Source organism: Tribolium madens, unplaced genomic scaffold, assembly GCF_015345945.1.
Source record: "Tribolium madens isolate multiple individuals breed KSU strain unplaced genomic scaffold, Tmad_KSU_1.1 Scaffold_91;HRSCAF=231;Tcas5.2_LG7, whole genome shotgun sequence".
NCBI lineage: Eukaryota > Metazoa > Arthropoda > Insecta > Coleoptera > Tenebrionidae > Tribolium > Tribolium madens.
In genome coordinates, this window is record NW_025401063.1 from 11286551 (window position 1) to 11306476 (window position 19926).

The following is a 19926-nucleotide window of genomic DNA, read 5'->3' on the forward strand; positions in this document are numbered from 1 at the left end:
TATTCATAAACTTTCGAAAAGTGGAAAGTGATGAGAGACTCGTCATCCCAACCCCAACCAATCATTCTGTCATCACTTTCTTATAAAATTTCTTACACGAAGTAAACTCTGAATAATGTAAATAACCTCCTCATTAAGGATCACTTTCTGGGTCCTTGGAAGGATTAAGCCGTAAGCTTTTAAAATCGGAGTGTAAATTAAGAGGGTTAAAAGCCCAGTTTTGGTTTACTTGTAACATTTTAAATTGATCCAGGGGTATGAACAGAGTGATGAGTAATGGGAAGTTTTAACAGTCAATAGTTAGATAGACTAAGTGCGGTTTCTTGTAAGAACCAACAACTAAAAGCTCTTCGCACGCGTATTACGTGCCAATATGTCTATTTTAGTTCCGAATTTATGTCCGGTAAGCTTTTATTTTCTCGGGATTGCCGCTCTCAAAGGACGAAAGAAAACCTTTGTGTACAAACTCCAATTGGACGAGGACTTTAACATGCAATTTTTGCCGAACCAAAACAAAGCATTTTTGCGCTAGGCTGACCGAAATTTCCGGGATTTTTAACTATACAAGTATAGAGTTATTGCTAAGTTACTAAAAAAATGTTACATTATAAATCAAATAATTTTTGATATAGTATGTATTAAGTAACAGGTGATTATTTAAATTTGGCGTTATAGTTGACGGTGATATGACTGATATGAGTGTGTTGAGAACGGACCACAATTTTTAATATGCCCGGCGGGGAGTCAAATGTCAAATTAATAACTTTCAATACGATGGTTCATTTACAATCGAACTTTCGTGGATAGCTTTGAAGCCAAATTTAAAAAAAATACCCGTTATAAATTTTCATTGTTTTTGCAGCTAAGTACATAATGAATACCTTTTTTCTAGTTCTATGTTTTAATTAATTCGTTAAATGTTTGTTGCCTATAATTTAATAATACTCATTAAGATACAAATGTTTCATTAAAATACGAGTACAACCAATGGGAATGCTGTAAAACATTATTATAGCAATATTCACTTAATTATTATTAGATACCTGTGAGCGTCTGGCATTTTAAATTGTGGCAGTTTTCTCTAAGAATTACTGAAAGGTTGTTTAAAAATATGGGAAAGTGATACAGAAATGGTAAATTTAACTCCACCAGAGATTGCTAAATAGGCCGCAATTGCTACAAACAATTTGTTACTCGTAAAAAAATTACTTTCAGTTTATAGACTGGAGTTTAATAAATTTTAAAAATAAATTAATTTTTTTTTATTTATTATGACTGATCAAGTAGAAAAAAACAGTATATGCAGCTGGCACTATTATAGTTAATGTCTAATTTTTTTTAGATCGTACGATGAGGTTTTCTGTTTCAGTGCGAGATCTAAGGTTACCAGAACTTTAAGATCCTTAATTCTGCAGAACAAGTGTCGGAATATTGAAGAGGTTTTTGATTACTTAATTACTTTAACCAAATTCTGTTTGAGTTTTATGTGAGTTAAATGACAATGACGGAATGGTACTTGTGTATAAATAATTGAGTTTTCTGTCATAAAAGCTTCATAAACTCGATAGTTTTTCGGTAGATTTGCACCTTGAGGTTTTGAGTGCTTTCGTGAAGTAAGTAATTAACGGGTTAAGTAGTTTGAATATTCATAAGCCTGGATGAGACTTCGAGATGCGAATATGGTAATGAAATTTCTCCTAGTTATATTATCAAATTTTCGAGGTGTATAAACTTTGAGACATTACAGAAGATTTCCATTAATACTTTGAGTAAATTTTTACCTGCAGGAATGATGTAGAACAAGCAGGGTTTTACCTGCTTGCCCACGTCGTTAGTAGCCCAACAAGAAAACGAGTCGATGTCTTCTGTCGAAGGAGAAAAATGCAGGATGGAAACGCCCCCATTATTATGCATCTTTGCTCCGAGAACGGGAAAGACGCCCTTACTGGTGTTATAAGTCCAGGAAAAACGAACATCTTCGGGAATAGAGTCCACGTAACATTGAACGACAAGCGGCTCGTATCTGACGATTCCGACCCTCATTACTTCGTAACCCTTTTTGCAACGAGGAGCGTCTGAAAGTGATTATCCATTTTTACTTTCATTTAAAATGGGAAATTTACTCGAACATCTAAACTTTATAATGCAATTTTAAATATTCACAAGCTAATTTGTAAATAATTTAGGCGCATACACCGCAACTGAAAGGATAAGTACCTACTTATAAAAACATTATCAAAAGACAATGACTGTGAAACAAAACAAATCAAATAATTTTATAAAATTGTAAGCCTATTTTATTGTAACAACTGTATAAACGTGAATAAAATAAAATATGTACATTATACATTTTATATCAAATTTTCTCTCTTATTAAAAAGAATTATTTTCGACATACTTTTCAAGTAGATAATTAGAGGGAATTTTTGTGCAAATAATGATTTTTTTGTTTTCAAATTATCACATCATCATTACTTTTTTATTATTATGGTCCTAAAAAATAAACAGACTTTATGTCTTTAAACATTTTTTACATTTACGAGTTGAAACAGAAATACTCTTTAATAGTTTGCTGACAAATTCTTGAGCTTTGCTATTCGTATTGACGATTTCCGGTACAATTTCTGTCATATCCTTAATGTTATCACGGTCATGTCTTGTGAGTTTTCTGGTTTCATAAATAAGTAGGATTTATTGCGACATGCACTTCGTGACTCCAGTTCTCAGCATCACTTCTCTCCGGATGATGAGACTTTGTCACACACCCACTTTTCCGGCATTTATCATTTCTTACAGTAGAAAAAACGCAACAGCAAAAAGAAATATTGTTTTTTTTTACTTTGCAACGAGATAAAAGAAAAATAATGTAAGCAGGCGAGAGAGAGAGAAATTATTTTGTTGTAATAATATTTCATGTAATTAAAACATTTTACATGCACTATAGTGCTTTTCGATACTGGTTTACGTTTGATACAAGATGGTGCTTGATAAAGCTGGCGCAATCAAGCAAAACATCAGTAATTAACTAAACAACACGAGTCCGTAATTGTTTTAAAGCGTGCTGGCCAAAGCAGTTTGAACGGAACTAGCCATCAGAATGAGCGTGCAACAAGAAAAATACTAATTGGAAATGCACAGACACGGCCTTGACATGTAAACCATACAAAGAAAATTAAGAACCGATCAAAAACTAGTATTTCGAAAATTAAAAATAAAACTAATTTTTCTTATTATTCTTATTATTTTCTTATTAGTATTCCAAGTTCATGAGTTAAACAAAAATATACAGGCTGTTCCGCCTAAACCCCACATTAGAATTATTATTGGGAGTTCTTAACAATAGTAATTATCTACAATTTTATTTGTCATAATCGATTAGGTCCTGAAAATATTTGAAAAATATTTTCAAGATGGCAGCACTTCCGGTTACAGCGGAAGTGGGTGTCGAGTTTGTAACTTTAAATAACAGGTGTTTATTTTAATTTGGAGTCAAAGTTAACGGTGATTTTGAGTGAACGGACCACAATTTCAATACATCTAGCAAGGTGTCAAATGTCAGATTAATAACTTTCAACAATGGTTCGTTTACAATCGAACTTTCATGGATAGTTTTGACGCCAAATTTAAGAAAAACAACCGTTAGAAAGCTCTATTTTTTATTACGTTTTTGAATTACTCAAGTCATTTTGAGAAAGTTTTTATTAGCCTTCCCTGTACCTGTTTAACTGTTTTTAAATTTAGACTTTTAATTTTAATTTTTGGATTTGCACCGTCCTCTTCAAAAATCGATAACTCTTACCAATCTTACTTCAATCATTTTAAAATTGTATTTGGGCGTATAAAAGAGAAAGATTAGATCTTTCTCTTGGTGTATTCATAATAAAAAAAAACAATTAAAAAATCTCAAAGAAGTCTAAACATTTTAAAAACGGTTAATAATGGAAACTTAGGTAGGAAAGGCTGATGAAAACTCTTACAAAATTACTTAGGTAATTAAAAAACGCAATAAAAAATATAGCTTTTCATATAAAATAACAAAGTTAACACCTATTTCTGGTAAACCGAAAATACCACCATCTTGAAAATATTTTCATAGACTATGACCTAACCGATTATGGCTAACTAACTAAAAACGTTGTAATTTTTGAAAAGGTGAACAAACTAGAGAAGATTATCCAATTTTTCAAAATTTGTAATCGAGTTCGTATCGGAATATATATTATTGATTGCATCTTACAGGCGCAGGCCTCGCAAAATTATGTGAAACACCCTGTATAATAAAAACTCTAAACGATTTTCAGACGCAACCCAAAATACATTCTCAGATACCATTATGCGTTAATTAATGTTCTGTTTGAAATTTTTCAAAGATATACCTAAACCCTACGATCTACTGGTACAGATTCAGACACAACATTTTGTGGCATTCTCCATTTGTCAAAATCATGTCAGTTTTTTCATCGTTTGAGTACATTTTGAATTCAAGAGAAAATAAAAATGGAATTTTTGACACTGTCAAATTTAACTAATGACATATCAACAATTACTTTGATTCAAATTTAATAAACTAAATTTTTCAAATGCACAAAAAGCAAAGTTGTCTGTGAGAATGTATTTTGGGTTGCGTCTAAAAAGCGGTCAGGGTCTTTATTATAAGTGACTCAGCCTGTATGTAAGTATAAAACATAGTATGTTTGTTACTGCCATTTTATAAAATCAATTTTATTAGATTATATTTTAGATAAAATTTGGTGGATGCGCCGGGATAGCTCTTAAAATTTTCTATTTTAAAAAATAAAATAAATATGTTTGTTTTCTTAGTTAAATAATGCGTTAATTCAGCCCTATGGGGTGTGTTGATGGTGTGTGGGATCTATCCATTTAAAGAGCTTGTAGGGAATCGAACGTTTGTGGCTGGCGCACGTTGCCTAACATGCCACATGCACGGGGATAGAAGCATAGGGTGTGCAGTTGAACGGAGTGGATGCCCACCAAAATACAGCGTGGTGTAACATATTGCACGTAAATGCCTATTTAACATGAAGCCAGTCGTTGTTAATCTACCGCACTCTTGGAGGGAAAAAACCGATTCGTTGCAGCCTCGACCCTATTATTAAAAATTTGTACAAATAAATTTTGATTTCTTGATGTAGCGTTTGAATAGCGATTTGAGTTGGTTTTCGCTTAATTGAAGTCATTTGAAACGAGGCCGGCGATTTTCTGCTTATTACCCGCCCTCTTCCAGCAGGAAAAATTAACTTTATCTTAAACTGCTCAAAGTTCACCGGAAATTGCTCATTTTTTTACGCGACAGCCCACTGTTTAAGCAGCTGGATGAACCAATAAAAGTGCTATTCTAACGCGTTTTGAACGAGACTAATGTGTCAATCAAGCTAGCGAATCGGAAACTCATTCGAACAAATATTGTAATTTTTGATTTGAATGCTTTTCACGTCGGCCGTTCTGCACTAATGTTTTGTTGGTTACCGTTGTTGAGTCGCGAAATTGCCCAGAAACAGCTATGGGAGCTAATTGACTGTAATTGGCAATTGAGGTTCTGAAAATTTTCTTCTGTATTCAACTGTATCGGAGATATGAAATAAAATCGCTGATTTAAAGCGACTGGAGAGAGAAACTGAAAATTAATTAAACCACCAGCAGTCGAACGGGTACTTAAATTACCTTTATAGTATTGGCGAGGATGTTGGAGATAATGAAACGTCGACGTCTCGATATTCGACATCTGTTCTGTGATTAAAATCGACATCGTTATTGTTATTCGAGTATTACTCGAAATCGAACCATTGTAATCCAACTATGCAGACTATTGCTTGGCATTTAAAGTTCCTACACAGGTTGTAATTTAGGTTCCTACCATCAGCGCAACCTCAAACAGCTGCGCTCGATAAATCCTTGTTGCTTTTAATCACAAACGTCTTTTCACAATGTCACTGTTACAGACACGTTTTCGTAAAAACATAATTTTTTATCAACAATATACGCTAAGGTTGAAAATTTTGTATCCTACAATTTTATATCAACTACAACACAATAAAAAACAAAAATGAAGTTAACGGATTTTCAAGGTGTGCTGCATTAAATCGTTCTTCTCATTTAATATGTTATCAAAACTTTTCAAAAACTGTAAATTGAATTAACCCCAAAAGTATCGCAAACTTATCCTCCTGCTAAGATAAGCGGTTCAAAACTTGTTAAGAAGGATTACTGCAACAATAGTCTAGTTACTCAGGTGTTACGTAAGAGTACACCTATTCCTAAAGATTATTGTTGTGTGGGAGATAAACCAATTAAACGAAAAGCTTAAATAATATAATCTATCAAAAACAGGTCGTGTTAATTCAAATTTAAGGTTTTATAATTTTTTTAATTTCCCTCTTTTTATTTTTTTCAACAATTTAATTTATTGTTGTTTCAACGGTAGATTATCATAAATTTTATTCACCACTGAAGAAATTGACAGTGTAATTCTATTTTAGGATTAAAAATAAAATATGCGCCGATTATAAATACCACGAATACTTTTATAATTTATCACAAAAAAATCTTCATCAAAAAATCGTAAATTTAATAATGTATCTTTATAAATAGTATTGTTTTATCTTTAAAGGCTGAATTTTAAACTCCAATTTTTGTATAATAATAAAAAAGTCGAGGAATAATAATATTCGATGACCAGTTTTATGAGGCCATTGTTCGGCTCGTATCTATTCGGCACTCCCGCAGTGCGGTAACTTCAATCGTACCTGAAATCTACGAGCCAATTATCTGATGACAAACGAATACGTCGGATTTTAATAATTTTTCGGTCTGAATTTCAACCAGGCAGCAATGTATCACAAACCGAGCCAAATCAAATCATTGAAAATATCCTAATGAATTTCTTCTTTTTTCCAATTGATAAATAATGCTGGGAAAGAAATAAAAAACACAAAGAAAGCTTCCCGGCTGGATTAAGTAAATCCAAATGTCTCTAATTTTTCACGCAGTTCAGCCAAATTGCTTTGGCGAAGGTTGTAGTGTTCTTATTTTCCGACAAAAATTTAATCATTGTGAGTATGCGTAATTTTCTGAAAATTTGTTTACTTACATTTTATGATTAAGTCAAAAGGAGAGCTATACGATTCACCTTCAGTGTTTGTGGCATAACACACGTATTGACCCTGAGACCTCTTTTGAACAGACTTGAGTGTCAAGATGTGGTCGATGGGCAAAACTCCCCCGCTTTCATTAAGCGCAACGAGGTGTCCCTGGAAGAAATTGCTTAATTAAATTAGGGAAACGATTTTTTTTAATTAGGGTATAACGACGGAATTATTTTGCAACGTCTCGGGTGAGAATTTACTCGGTCTCTGGGAAAGTTTTATTTTGTTCTTTTAAATCCGTGTTTGGAAAACGAAACAATGAAAAGTTGATCGGCTTAAAAACAAGCTGTCAATAATTTTGGTGCTATATTTGCAAAATCCCTAAAACCCGATGATTAAAACAAACAATGGCACTCGAGATAATAAATAGTTGCTCAAGTGGAAGCAAATTTCTGAATGATAAGGCAGTTTTGAAACAATCAAAATCGGCGGGCTTTATCTGAGAGAACGAGAGGAATTAGCGGAGTCAAAATGATATAATCATTAGTGACATGAATGTCACAGAGGGTCGCGAAGTTTTCAAACTTGGCAGCAATTCTGATGAGTGTATAACAGCTGGCGGATGAATCGATGTGAAATGAGTACACTAAGGGTTAAAAGAGACTTTTTATTCCCAAGGTGCTGATTTCAGTCAACAAAAAATATGTCGAAAAATATTACAGGAGGTTTATAATTAACAAGAAACTGAGCTTTTATAGTGACTACCTAAAACGAAATTTGAAATTAATACAGCAATGTTAATTTGAAATTTCATCCGACGATGTTTGCAAATCATACCAAAGCATTGAAACAGATTTAATCAGATAATAATAACCAGCAATGGCAAGTTAAATGCAATCACAAGACGTCAATATCGACCGACACTTAGGTCACATCCAAAGTGAAATTACTTCGATCTCTAGTAGACTCCTAATTAACTTTTCTTACTTCAATTTGCGAAAAAGTAATTTATTTCGGTACCAAGACAAAATATTCACACAAGAAGCAAAAACTTGAAAGACATAAATTATAATAATTAACCGTCTAACCGTTTCTTACTTTTTTTAGTAATTTTTTTATTGTCATATATTCCTTTTTTACGAGGTTTTGTTATTACATCTCCTGGTTTATGCTTTGTGTTTTTCTTGCAAAAAACAAAAGTTTTAAACTGACGTGACTTGTTAATTGCGTCACAAGTCACTTTTCACGCCTTAGTGGCCGATCCTTCAAGAGAAACTTTGCAAACATCTCCTTTCTAAGGAGACAATTTTCGCCAAAATTGACGCCATATGTCATGGACTTGTGCATCTCTAAAGAATAGTGTTGGTATAACCAATCTGTTCTTTTCACGGGCAATAAAAACTGTTCACTTTTTATTTAGCATACATCCATCCTGTTACCACTTCAATCCATCAGAATGACAGTGGATTTATGTTATCTATGTCGGCCTTACTAGATATTTATCTCGTTCCCTATATCCGTTTCCCGTCATCCCTTTCATTCTTTACGGAAATCTTGCTGAAGAAATCGACTAGACAATGTATTATACATTAATAAGACCGTGTCGAAGGTCGAGGAATTGAATCTCATAGTGATAATATATGAAAATATCTTTGAAAATATTTTTTTTAAGTTATGTAATTAATACAAAAAGCTTAACAGCAAAAAGAGTAATACGCGTAGTATTAATATTATTAACATTAATTAAAAGTGGGGGATGCGCCGGGCAAGATTATTCTTATTATATTTAGTGATTCTTTACTATACAGTATGTCCCCGGTTTCAGTTTACAAGAGGAAAAAAAATTTATCTTTGATTTTAGGCCAAAACTGCAAAGGAAAAACATTTTTTGCTTCACTTGAAACGAACAAATTCGTACGTAAAACTTCATTATCCTGATTCAGTGAAAAGTGAAAAAGTGAATTTTTCTCTGCTGTTTAAGTCTTGGCGGTTTTAATTATTTGACAACTATATGTCACTTTGACAAATAATTTATTAATTAAATAATGATAGTTCTTGTTAACAATTACTTTGGTTTTTACCTTAAAGCTGTTTCTTTGAGTTGCTGTTTATTAAAATTATGTTTTTCACAAACATTTTTRTTATTTAACTTGCGTAAACTCATTTGTCAAAGTGACATCATTGTCAAAATAATAAAACCGCCAATGTGATCGGACTTAAAAAGCAGAGAAAGCAGAGAAAAGTCCAAAATGAAGAGAAAAATGAACTTTTCTTTCTACTGAGTTAAAATAATGAAGTTTTAATTACAGATTTGCTGGTTTGAAGAAAAGCAAAAACTTTTTTTCCTTTGCAGTTTTGGCGTAAAATCAAAGATAAATTTTTTTTTGCTCTTGCAAAGTCAATCCGGGGACATACTGTATATTTAGTATATCTTTAGTGTATAATACTTAAGCAATTTATTATATTTTAAAAACAATAAATATATTCCGTATTATATTGTCTTTAAAAAGTAATTGGTCCATACTCATTTATACAGGGTGTGTAAGAACTCACGCCCCAGAGAAAAATTTTAAGATAAGATACGAGAAATACAGAAAAATGTTTAAAAAATTTTGTCAAAGAATTTTGACATTTAATTTTTGATATTTGACATTTTTTATGTCTATTTAAAGATACTCATGACTTTGTTTTTTAACATATTTCCATGTTCCTGGTATCTTACCTCACATGGCATTTTTCTTTAGGGCTCAAGCTCTGCGCAGTCTGTAAATGTGTTTGCAATATTTCCAACATAATCATAAGAATCAAGGTCTGATAAGACTGGGACATTTCAGTATTTAGTTCACAGTTAATTAAGTAATGTTAAATTTTAAAAAACTAGCCGTATTTATGCATGTACATAAGAAAACTAAGTCATTTTTTGATAACGATAAAACCATTTTAATAAAAGAAAACAAAATTATTTTTGCGTTGTTGATTAAAATCACCAACATAACAAAAACAAATTTACTTTAGACACGAATGCGTGTTTCAATACTTCAATACTTAATCAACAAATTATTTCATTGTGTTTCTAATTATTCAGTTCAACAGATCATCACCAACCTGTTATTATTTACTCTCAATCAAAAATACTGTCATCAGTTCAATTTTCCTCTCAAAAGTTTTGCAATAAAAATAATTTTAAAGTGAGTGAAAGCTGAGCTAAACAAAGATTGTGTTTCTTCAAAAATTAGAAAAAGTTTTTGTTATCCAAATATTTTCAAACTTTACGTTTGTCTAAAACAGCCCAGTTTTTCTAAAAGTTTAAGAGACGAAAGTGCGTAAAACTTTTACAAAACAATTACCACCAAGTTCGAGTAAAGTTGGTGAATCTCTTTCAGTCGTTGCGATTGTTTTAAAAATGGGCCAAAATGAGTTTTTTGGAAGTGTACACAACTTATCTTAACAAAAGTTAACAAAAGTGTGAGTCCCGGTTACCAATAAACACAACACACTAGTGTAACTTTAATTGTGTTTGTGAGTTGTTTGCACATTCACATTTGGCTTAAATCTAAATAATAAACATGTTGATAGTGCTTTCAATTCTGTCGTTTCGATTGAAGTGCAGAGCAATATTTCTTCGACATGTACATGAACATACGTTTTCGGGTCGTGTAAATAAAGTTAGTTGTAAAGTGTAATATCTCAGTTCTGTTAGGGGATATTTTACAAAAGTGGAACGCAATATCACGCCTTTATCGCAGTGCAAAATAGAAAAATAGCAGAAACAAGAAATTACGAATTTCCCAAGGGTGCGTGAGGTTTCATAAAGAACGGCTAGGCAACGAATGAGAGAGTTATGTGTTCTGTGTTCAAAAGCGGACATTATCTCTTCGGCTTGTTTAGTTTTTAAGAGTGATGCACTTTTAATGTGCGGGGAGAGATTTGAGGTGTCGTTCGAGTGCTAAGTGGACTGACTAAAGGAATGGACTGGAAGACTCTGCGTGTACTCGAAGGAAAACAGATAAAGAAAGACCGGAGCTTTTATGATACTTGTCGAGGAAATAACTCCAAACGTCAGATGTTTTTTCATGAATGCAAAGATAAATGACATTACTCGGACGAAACGGGAACTCGAAGAGGGTTATATCTGCCGGAATTGCAACGATCGAACCTCTTAATAGAATTTATCTTTCACAGTTTTTCAACTCGAAAATCTAAAAAAAGGACACTCAATTTTTATATAATTTAATTAGCCACGATGCCGGGCATCTTTTGGATTTAATTAAATATTAATCACTATTTAGAAATAAACAATTTTTAAAATAAAGGGATAAATAATTAATGACAACAAACACTAACTGGTTTTCAAAAAAAACTCTTGTACAAAGTGTGTATAAAGTGACAAATTATACACATAAACGCTTACATAATAGTATATTCTGTAACAAAATTAGAATAAAAACCAGGAGTAGATCAAATTTTAAATTTTATCAAATTTATTCTAACCGAATAACAGATTGTATTTTGTCCACGACCAGAAAGTATGAATCAAAAACAATTAAAACTGAACAAAAAAGTTATTTGACATTGATATCTGACACTGATACTTTTGAAATCCATGCCAATGTATGTATTTTGTTGAGCATAATTACAGAATATTCATTCAGTCACTTGTTATAGAATGAAAATACATGCAAAACATATAAGAAACAAGTGTTTCAGAATAAATATTCTATCTCCAAAGTGAGAATTTTTTATTTTTATTTTTTTTATTAAAAATAATTTCGGTTGTCGCAAAATAACTTGCGAAATGTAATGGTGGTTGCATCGAGAATTTGGTCAGGTTCATTATTCCTCGTGAATCACCTTGTATTATAATACGTTTTTATAAATATTTAATCTAATTCTATTTTTTAAGTTAATGTCCTTTATATAAGTGCTAAAATTAAAAAATTAAAAATTGATGGTGCACCGAAGTTTATATGATTATATGACATAACGAGCACGGAGAGTGACAAATAACACATAAGTGGGGAACCTTATACACAAAGCGTCAACCAAGTGCAGAAGTTTTACGGGCGCGTTAGACACTTTCTAACGAGTTATGTACATTGTTTTTTCCACGACTTCATGACAAAAAACACCATTATTTTTAATTAAATAATTTAATGTTTCTGTTAAAGATTTAAAATCGGCTGTAATAAATTGAGGGTCTATTAACATTAAATATTTCCTGAATTAAGGTGATTTAGGTTTAAATAGTCTATGGTTTTAATTGGCGCAAAATTTTGCGTCAGTTTTGTACGATGTCAAAAGAAAAGCACATGCCAACAAACAGCCAATCATTTGCCACGTGCCAGACGTGGCACATCCCATAAGTGTGTATTAGGAAAATAACACGATTAGTTTAAAATCGTAAATTTTTGTGGGTAATTAACTGTATGGAAATTTACTTTCGTATTATGGTCCTGAGAAATATTAATATTAAAAAAATTAGTTACTCAAACTTGAGAAACTTAAATGTATGTATAATATAAACAATAAGCCAGCGGAGTTTTCAATACAGATATAAATGTTTATCTGATAAAATGTTTTTGAGTTTAGATAAAGGTTATCTTTATTCTTTAAAAATAAAAATATGGATCTGAATAAAATATCTTGATTATTATAACTATTTGATTAAAAATAGTCAATACATCAACTCCAATTACAATATTTTGTTTAAACAGCTGTAACAAAAATTTATAAATACATAAAGCTAATCTATGTACATAATAATATTAACATTAAATCTTGCTTCAATTTTAAGGAACATGGTGGAGGTGCCGGGTTAAATTCATAATACATACAAATTCACAATACTCAAATGTTTTGCATCTATTATTTTCAATTTTTATTATTTTCAACTTTAATAAATAGTTATAATTAAAATACACACCATACAAACATAAACACCTTAAAAAAGTTATTACGAACGCCAAATTAATACATGTTTTATGTTAAGTTTGCAAAATGCACCATAATACATGTCAACAGCGTTTTTTCTATTATTCTTTCTATTTCCTATTTCTATAGGCGATCGCAGAAATCTGAAGCGACATCTGGTGTGATTTAACAAATTAGCGAAAAATGTAAACTAAACTATTGTGTACATTGTAATTACTGAAATGAGTGCTTCCAAATAATTAAATATGTCCACAAAGTTTAAACTTTTTTACCGTTTTTAAAAACGGTATTTTTATTTATACAAAACCTTGCTAAAACTCATACACAGCTTTCTATTCCTACCGGTATACGTCTTTCGTCGTCCGTTACTGTCAAATTGTGGCGTGTGAAATGCAGTACGTGAAATGCCGTCAGGGTGTGAAATGAGCACGTCACGCATTGTTGTGGAAAAATGGCTAATTTTGCGGATTAATTTCGATGCGTAAATTTCAACGTCACAGATGATTGTAAATAGTTATTTGTATTACAAGCAAGAAAAGTATATTTTTTCCTACTACAGGTGGAAATATGTAGAGTACAGTAACCAGCCAGGGAGGAAAAGACACTTTCCTCAAGTGTAGTACATATAATTTTTTCTACTATCCAACAAAAAAAACTTCAAAACTAACAATTTTGTTAATATATATCTCAGTTTCACCTAAATATAGAAACATGTTTTTTTGTTTTTATGGGGGAGGTACAATTTTAACGTCCCTGACAGCTTACATATATTTTTGTTAGAATTTTGAATTAAACACATTGCTTTTTGAAATTATGGTGGTTAGGGTGGTAGAAAAATTATACATATTTTAATATTTTTTTGTAATTTGCAGCAATTATAAGACTAATTTTTATTAAGCCACTGTATGTAACTATAAATTTATTGTCATCGAGAAAAAAAGTATTTTTTAAACCTTCGTTGTGATCTAGCTTTTAATTTTTTTAATTTAAGTTTAATATTATCTTTGATACAAGTATTTTATTAAACTAAAGTTCCTAAGCTGTTATTAAATAATTTTAAAAGTAATATAGACGCGGAGTAAGTGTAAGTAAATATCCCAAATCGCATTTTTGCTTACGTTTTGAAGCTTGAAATATATTTTATGTTTTTGCTGTAGCAATTTTATTATTATTCAAACCCATTCATGTAGTTGCAATAATGTTGAGTTTTCGGCTCACTCATCGTGTCACAAGTGAGGAAAAGAAAACGTATTCTAACCTCTTAAACAAACGAAAGACATCTGTTTATGTGAAAAAAAACATGACAGAGATATAGATATCTTGTAGAGACGTGAAGAGTATGAAAAGATTGTCTGTCTGGTTTTGATTTAGTCGTCGGATTTGCTCGAATTTGTGCACAGACGGTTTACTTCTATAAATGCAGATTTAACCAATATTGAACGGTGTACCCGTATATCGAATAATATCCGCGAAACAAAACAAATTAGATTGCAACTTGCAACAAAAAAAATGTAAATGTAAAGCAATTTTATTTTGTACATTTATTTTTTCTTTCAGTTGGCTAATATGTTATCATGTACCACTTCAAAGAAGCGTCAAAATAAATCACATATTTGAGTCGTAAAAACAAGATTCGTTATTAACGAATGACGTTATTGACAGAAAAATAAGCAAATAGACGATCTCGAGCGGTGAGTGTTGCGAAAAATTTTGATCGAGTGCTGTCACTTCAAAGGCTTGGTAATAAATAATTTTGCCGCAAAGTCGGTCGAATAATATTTATTGTATTTGTGATTTGTTTAGTAACTTTTAATCGGCAGAAAGACACTTTCTTTGCGTTTTTTCGCGTTGAAATCCATGTAACAATGCTATTAATAATTTATAAAATCATGTTAACTAAAGCTTTAAAAGAGTACGCCATTTGTAATCTCGTTAAGACCGTAAAACAGTTCCGAAGCAAGAGTGCAGTGTAAGTAGCCAATTCGAAAGATACATATTTATGAGAAGAAAACACTGGCACAATGAAAATATTAAAGCAAAAATATAAGTGGGGAGTTCAGCATGCGGCAAGTTAATTTCCATATTTCCTTCGATTTTTATTTATATTGGGAATTCAACAGACTTCAACGGGGTTTTTGCATAGCTTCCGCATACATTAGAATACTTTTACTTTGAACTCTAAAAATACAATGGACTGAATAACAATTGCACATTTTGTTTCGCTCCAGTATTCAATTAAGGGGCTGTTTATGTAAATAACGTTCGAGTTACTTTAATTTCACGCCACAGGGTCGTCTTTAGTATTTTTCTCCCAAAATTACTATTACACTGGTTACCTGATCTAGGGCTGTAGAAAATGTAATTGAAGTTGCCTACTTACATCGTGATACCACCTATAATCATAGGGACTAGGTCGTGCCAAAGAATCGCAACGAAGGGTAACGTCTGTTCCCTCCTTAACGGGAAAATTTACCCCTGAGTCCAACTTCACCGACACTTTGGGAGGATCTGAAACAATAGTCCTGCAGTTATACCGGTAGTTTTAAACACTTTCAAAAAAAGCACAAATAATTTTTTTAATAAGTTGGTAAAATATGTATTTCATACTGTTTTTGGTTACATTTTTTAAAATTTAATTTTTTCGTTGAAAAATAATTGTTCGTCCTTATGTTTCGTTTGTTCTGTTTGGAATTCATGTAAGCACAAAGCAGAAAAAAATTAAAGAGGCATGTTTAACGATTTTCTTAAGAAAACAGTCCTTATAGGTAGGTATATTTGATTCAAATATAAAAATATCAAAGCTTTGTAAATCAAACTGACAACAGACGCCTCTGAAATTTATATTCCTCAATATGTCAGTCATTGATTAAAATAATTTCATTGTATTTTATTATTGTCTTATTGTCCAAGTTTGTTCCTTGAATCAGCAAAATGAAATTTTTCTCTTCGGTGTAAAACGCGCAAAGTCTCAAACTTGCTCCAAGTATTTGAGTAAAAGCAGTAATCGTATTCTCTTGCCTACTTTTAGCATTCATCTTGTTTTGTCGAGTTGACCGTGTGCTGTTGATAAAACTCGGCATTTTGTAAACTTTGAGCCAACTCCTTAGCCACTAAAAAGAAAGTTTTATCAACAGCAGAAGCATATGGTGGATCCGGAAAAAGACACAACAATAACCATACCACGCTATCGGGGGATAAAATCTACTTTTTATAAGTCACTCAAGCGAGCTTCCTGTACCCTTCAAACGCAAATTGTTAAAGGAGGGTATCGTAATATTTTTACGATTTTTTTAAACTAGCTTTCAGAAGATTCGTTAGAATTCTGAAGCCAATTACGAGAAAAGTGATATTTTTACTTTTGTAGACGACAATACATCCATTTCAAATCTCTGATGGAGAATTCGCGGTTTAAAATTTTCCCAGTACTTTGCGAAATGAGATTTTGCACTCTTTATAATTAGAATGCATCCACAGAAATTTCTTTCGAGTTTTGATGACGTACGGCAAGTTTAATGTGTTTAAGGAATAAGGTAAGCTTGCTCATAGCCGTAGCTCAGTCCTTGTGGCTTCATGCGGATCTTGTGACAAATGTTAGGTCAGACTATGTCCTGGAATAGAAACCACAGCTAACTGGATTACAGAAGGTATACATTATGCTGCTCTTAGTCCCAATTTTGTGCATGACGAGTTTATTAAATAAATTAGCTAACAACGGTTTTGTAATAAAATGAGGATATTTTTGCCAATCTTACGTTACAAGCAAAACAAGACGAGATTGTAATGAAATGTAAACTTATATCTACTAACAAACACGTTCATTGTTATGAAAATCATATGAGTTGTTTCCAAATATGTATATGCAAAGAAAAATGTGCGCTATTAAATGAAGTAAATTTGTAACTATGGACTTTAACACAAGTCCAAGAAAAATTAATTAAATATATTATATTCCTACACTGGTGATTTTAAGATTACAGTATTTAAAACAAAATTAGAAATCAAATAGTAAGATATAATTAGAAATAGGTATATAATGCCTATCTACCTAACTAAAATTGATTTAGGCACATTTTACCAAACACGCCGAAATCGGCATAGAAGTAGGAAAAAAATCGTTTCATCTATATGAGAATCTATATGAGAAGTGTTTTTAATTTTTCTCTTAAATAAAAATTATGTAAATTAAATTTAACTTCAAGATTCATTTAAATTTCCCAACAGGTCTAGAGAGAATTCTACTTTTATTTTAAGCCTTTGGTTTAAATCAACTTGTCGAAACGCTGCAAACTTTGTTTTTAAAAAAAAATGGCTTCAAATTATTAAAACCACTTTTAGAATGAAACATAAAAACATAAATCAATAATAATTTCAAAATAAATATTAGATTAATATGTAATACTAAAAAATAAATTAAATATTTGAGATTTTTCTTAATATAATACTAGAAAATAATTGTCCAAAATAGACAAATACGAATATATGTAGTTTCCTGTTCAATAAAATTTTGCAAACGAGATTGCGTTTTAAGATCAGGTTTGGCCCCAGTGTCGCCATTAACCCTTCGGTGAAGTGTCCTCGCACGTGCGCTTGTAATAACGTCCATGTCATTATCCTTAATCCCGGTATTATGCCATGTGCCAAAAAGTTCCCAAACCAATGAAAAAATTGTATTCGCGCCCATTATATAGATTCCCATTGCTCCTATACAAAAGAAAACGTTTTCGCGTCTTCGATTCTTTCTGCTTTAGAAATGAAAATTTATTTAAATTCAAGGTGTTTTAAGTGTATCCCGTACTAAATCAATTAAAGCCATGTTTCCCTCGTACTGTTCAACCCACCTCTAAAGTGATTACACACCATCTTGGAGTTAAGAAGATACAAAACTTGGGCGAGCAAACGATCAGAATACAAACAGCCGTATTTGTGATGCTCGGTTTCCAAAACCAGGGTCATCCCGAATTCGGTGCATGTCTCACGGGAAAAAGCTTGAGTTAGCTTTGTTAAAGACATCCGCAACGTTACTCTTGCTACTACTAAACTGTTTTAATAGAAAGCTCGCGCATTTCGTTGAGCTCTTTGAAAACTTTCATTAAATAAGGGACTTAGTCGCCAGACACCGGCAACACGTTTAATTCGATGTCATTCGACTATTACGGGGGTGCAACCCCTATATTTGTTTGACGAGGTTAACGGCTGCGGTGTAACAGATTGCGAATGGGGCGAAAATATGACCCGGGCTTTGTCCTATTGCCAACTTCCCAATTATTGCTTTATAAACAAATATAATTTAGTACTGAAAGAAAAAGCAAACCGCTATCATTAAGTGACATAAATATAATTGGTATTAATGCTGAATTTTCCTTTCCATTCATTACAAATTTTGAACAGCAAAAACTTATTTATTTATGGATATCACTCTATCATTAGACGAAAATTAATTTATTCATTACGACCAACGAAAACATAGTGAATTTAAATTAATTAGTGAGTGTCATTATTCACATAACGTATATAAATGTTATGTCGATAATTAAATACAGAGAATATGCATTCAAATTGCTCCACTATAAGTTGAACTTATTAAAATTCGTTACAATAATAGTTTTTATATTAATGTCCTGACCTAATTAATATGAATTTTATGTTGCATGAATTTTTATTGATATTTAATTAACACAACAGCAGCAGTTCGCCAAAATAAATAGCATAATTTAATCAATATAATAATAGTTATTTGTGTACCAAAGGCATAATTAAGAGATTATGGCCCGAAAGAATGTTTAAAGTACGACGTTAGAAAGGCTTTTAACTTCCTAAGAGCCATAATCGACAATTATGCCCGTGCTACATGCAACGATATATGGCATTTTGGATTGCGTTTTGTTTCTCTCAAATAAGAATATAATATTTCCGACAAATTCTTCTTATAGATTCTTTTTTTCTTATAGATAACGAACGTGTTTCTGTATGTTAGAAAAAAGTCCAAGTAAGGAACTTTTCTTTCCAGCAAGTAAATATAAATTTTCTTTCCTCTTGTATACCTACTCAATCCGGGAAATGTGTTTTAAGCAAAATATAAATAAAGTTTTAAATAATTTTTCCAAAAATACAAGACATTTGAAATTATTGCAATCATCTTTTTACGTGTGTGTTAAATTATAGTTGTGGACTAGTACAATTTATTACAAGCTGCAAATTATAATAAGACATATTATTGCAGTTCTTTACAGCTCTGTCAATTTTATGATGATCCTGTTTTAAACACATTTGCCTGTATCGTAGGTACTGTCAACAAAAACTAATTTATGTAAATTCTCTAAAGTGCTCGCTTCTAAAAATGCGAAATGTCGATATATAATACATTTGATATAAATTGGCATGTATCGAGAATTGATTAGTTTGAAGTATACACGATAAAAGCATTATTCACTTAAATTACTAGAAAAGAATTATCCGAACAGGTGGTAAGCGACCGAAAAAATAAAAATAAAAAGTCTTACAAGCAACATGTATCTGTCGTCTGTCTTCGAGAGAACCCCCGGGAAATCGCGGATTGTTCGCTCGGCATACTAGATCTTTGCCGTCGTTGTCTGCCACCACGTTTAATGAAATGATGCTTCCCGTAAACAAATCCGTCACTTCTTCCTGCAAAATTAGTGAAAATGTGAAAAGATGTAACTTTGGTGCATCCTTTATTCTCTTAAAAGGTTCTAAACACACTTACCGTAACAACAGCATTCCTAATAGGTTTACCGTCAAGTAGCCATGTTAATTTTGCTGGAGGATAGGATCCGGAAGACTCGCATTTAACATTTTGAGGTTTACGTGTCGAGAGCAAATCATTGGGAGTGACGATTTTAACCTTGTTGGGTTTCACTGAAACAAAAAAACC

The 19926-nt window shown here is 31.8% G+C and overlaps 1 protein-coding gene across 3 annotated transcripts in view; it reads right to left on the reverse strand.

The window, feature by feature from the left end:
* Positions 1-19926, reverse strand: part of LOC123010590 (hemicentin-1) — a 43212-nt gene that overhangs the window by 8381 nt on the left and 14905 nt on the right. For all 3 annotated transcript variants that reach the window (XM_044407603.1, XM_044407604.1, XM_044407605.1), the window contains 5 exons: positions 19759-19910; positions 19535-19679; positions 15415-15542; positions 7109-7268; positions 1782-2075 (listed from right to left, as the gene is read on the reverse strand). In XM_044407603.1, coding sequence (XP_044263538.1) covers positions 1782-2075; positions 7109-7268; positions 15415-15542; positions 19535-19679; positions 19759-19910 — 879 coding nt within the window. The remainder of the gene's footprint in view (positions 1-1781; positions 2076-7108; positions 7269-15414; positions 15543-19534; positions 19680-19758; positions 19911-19926) is intronic.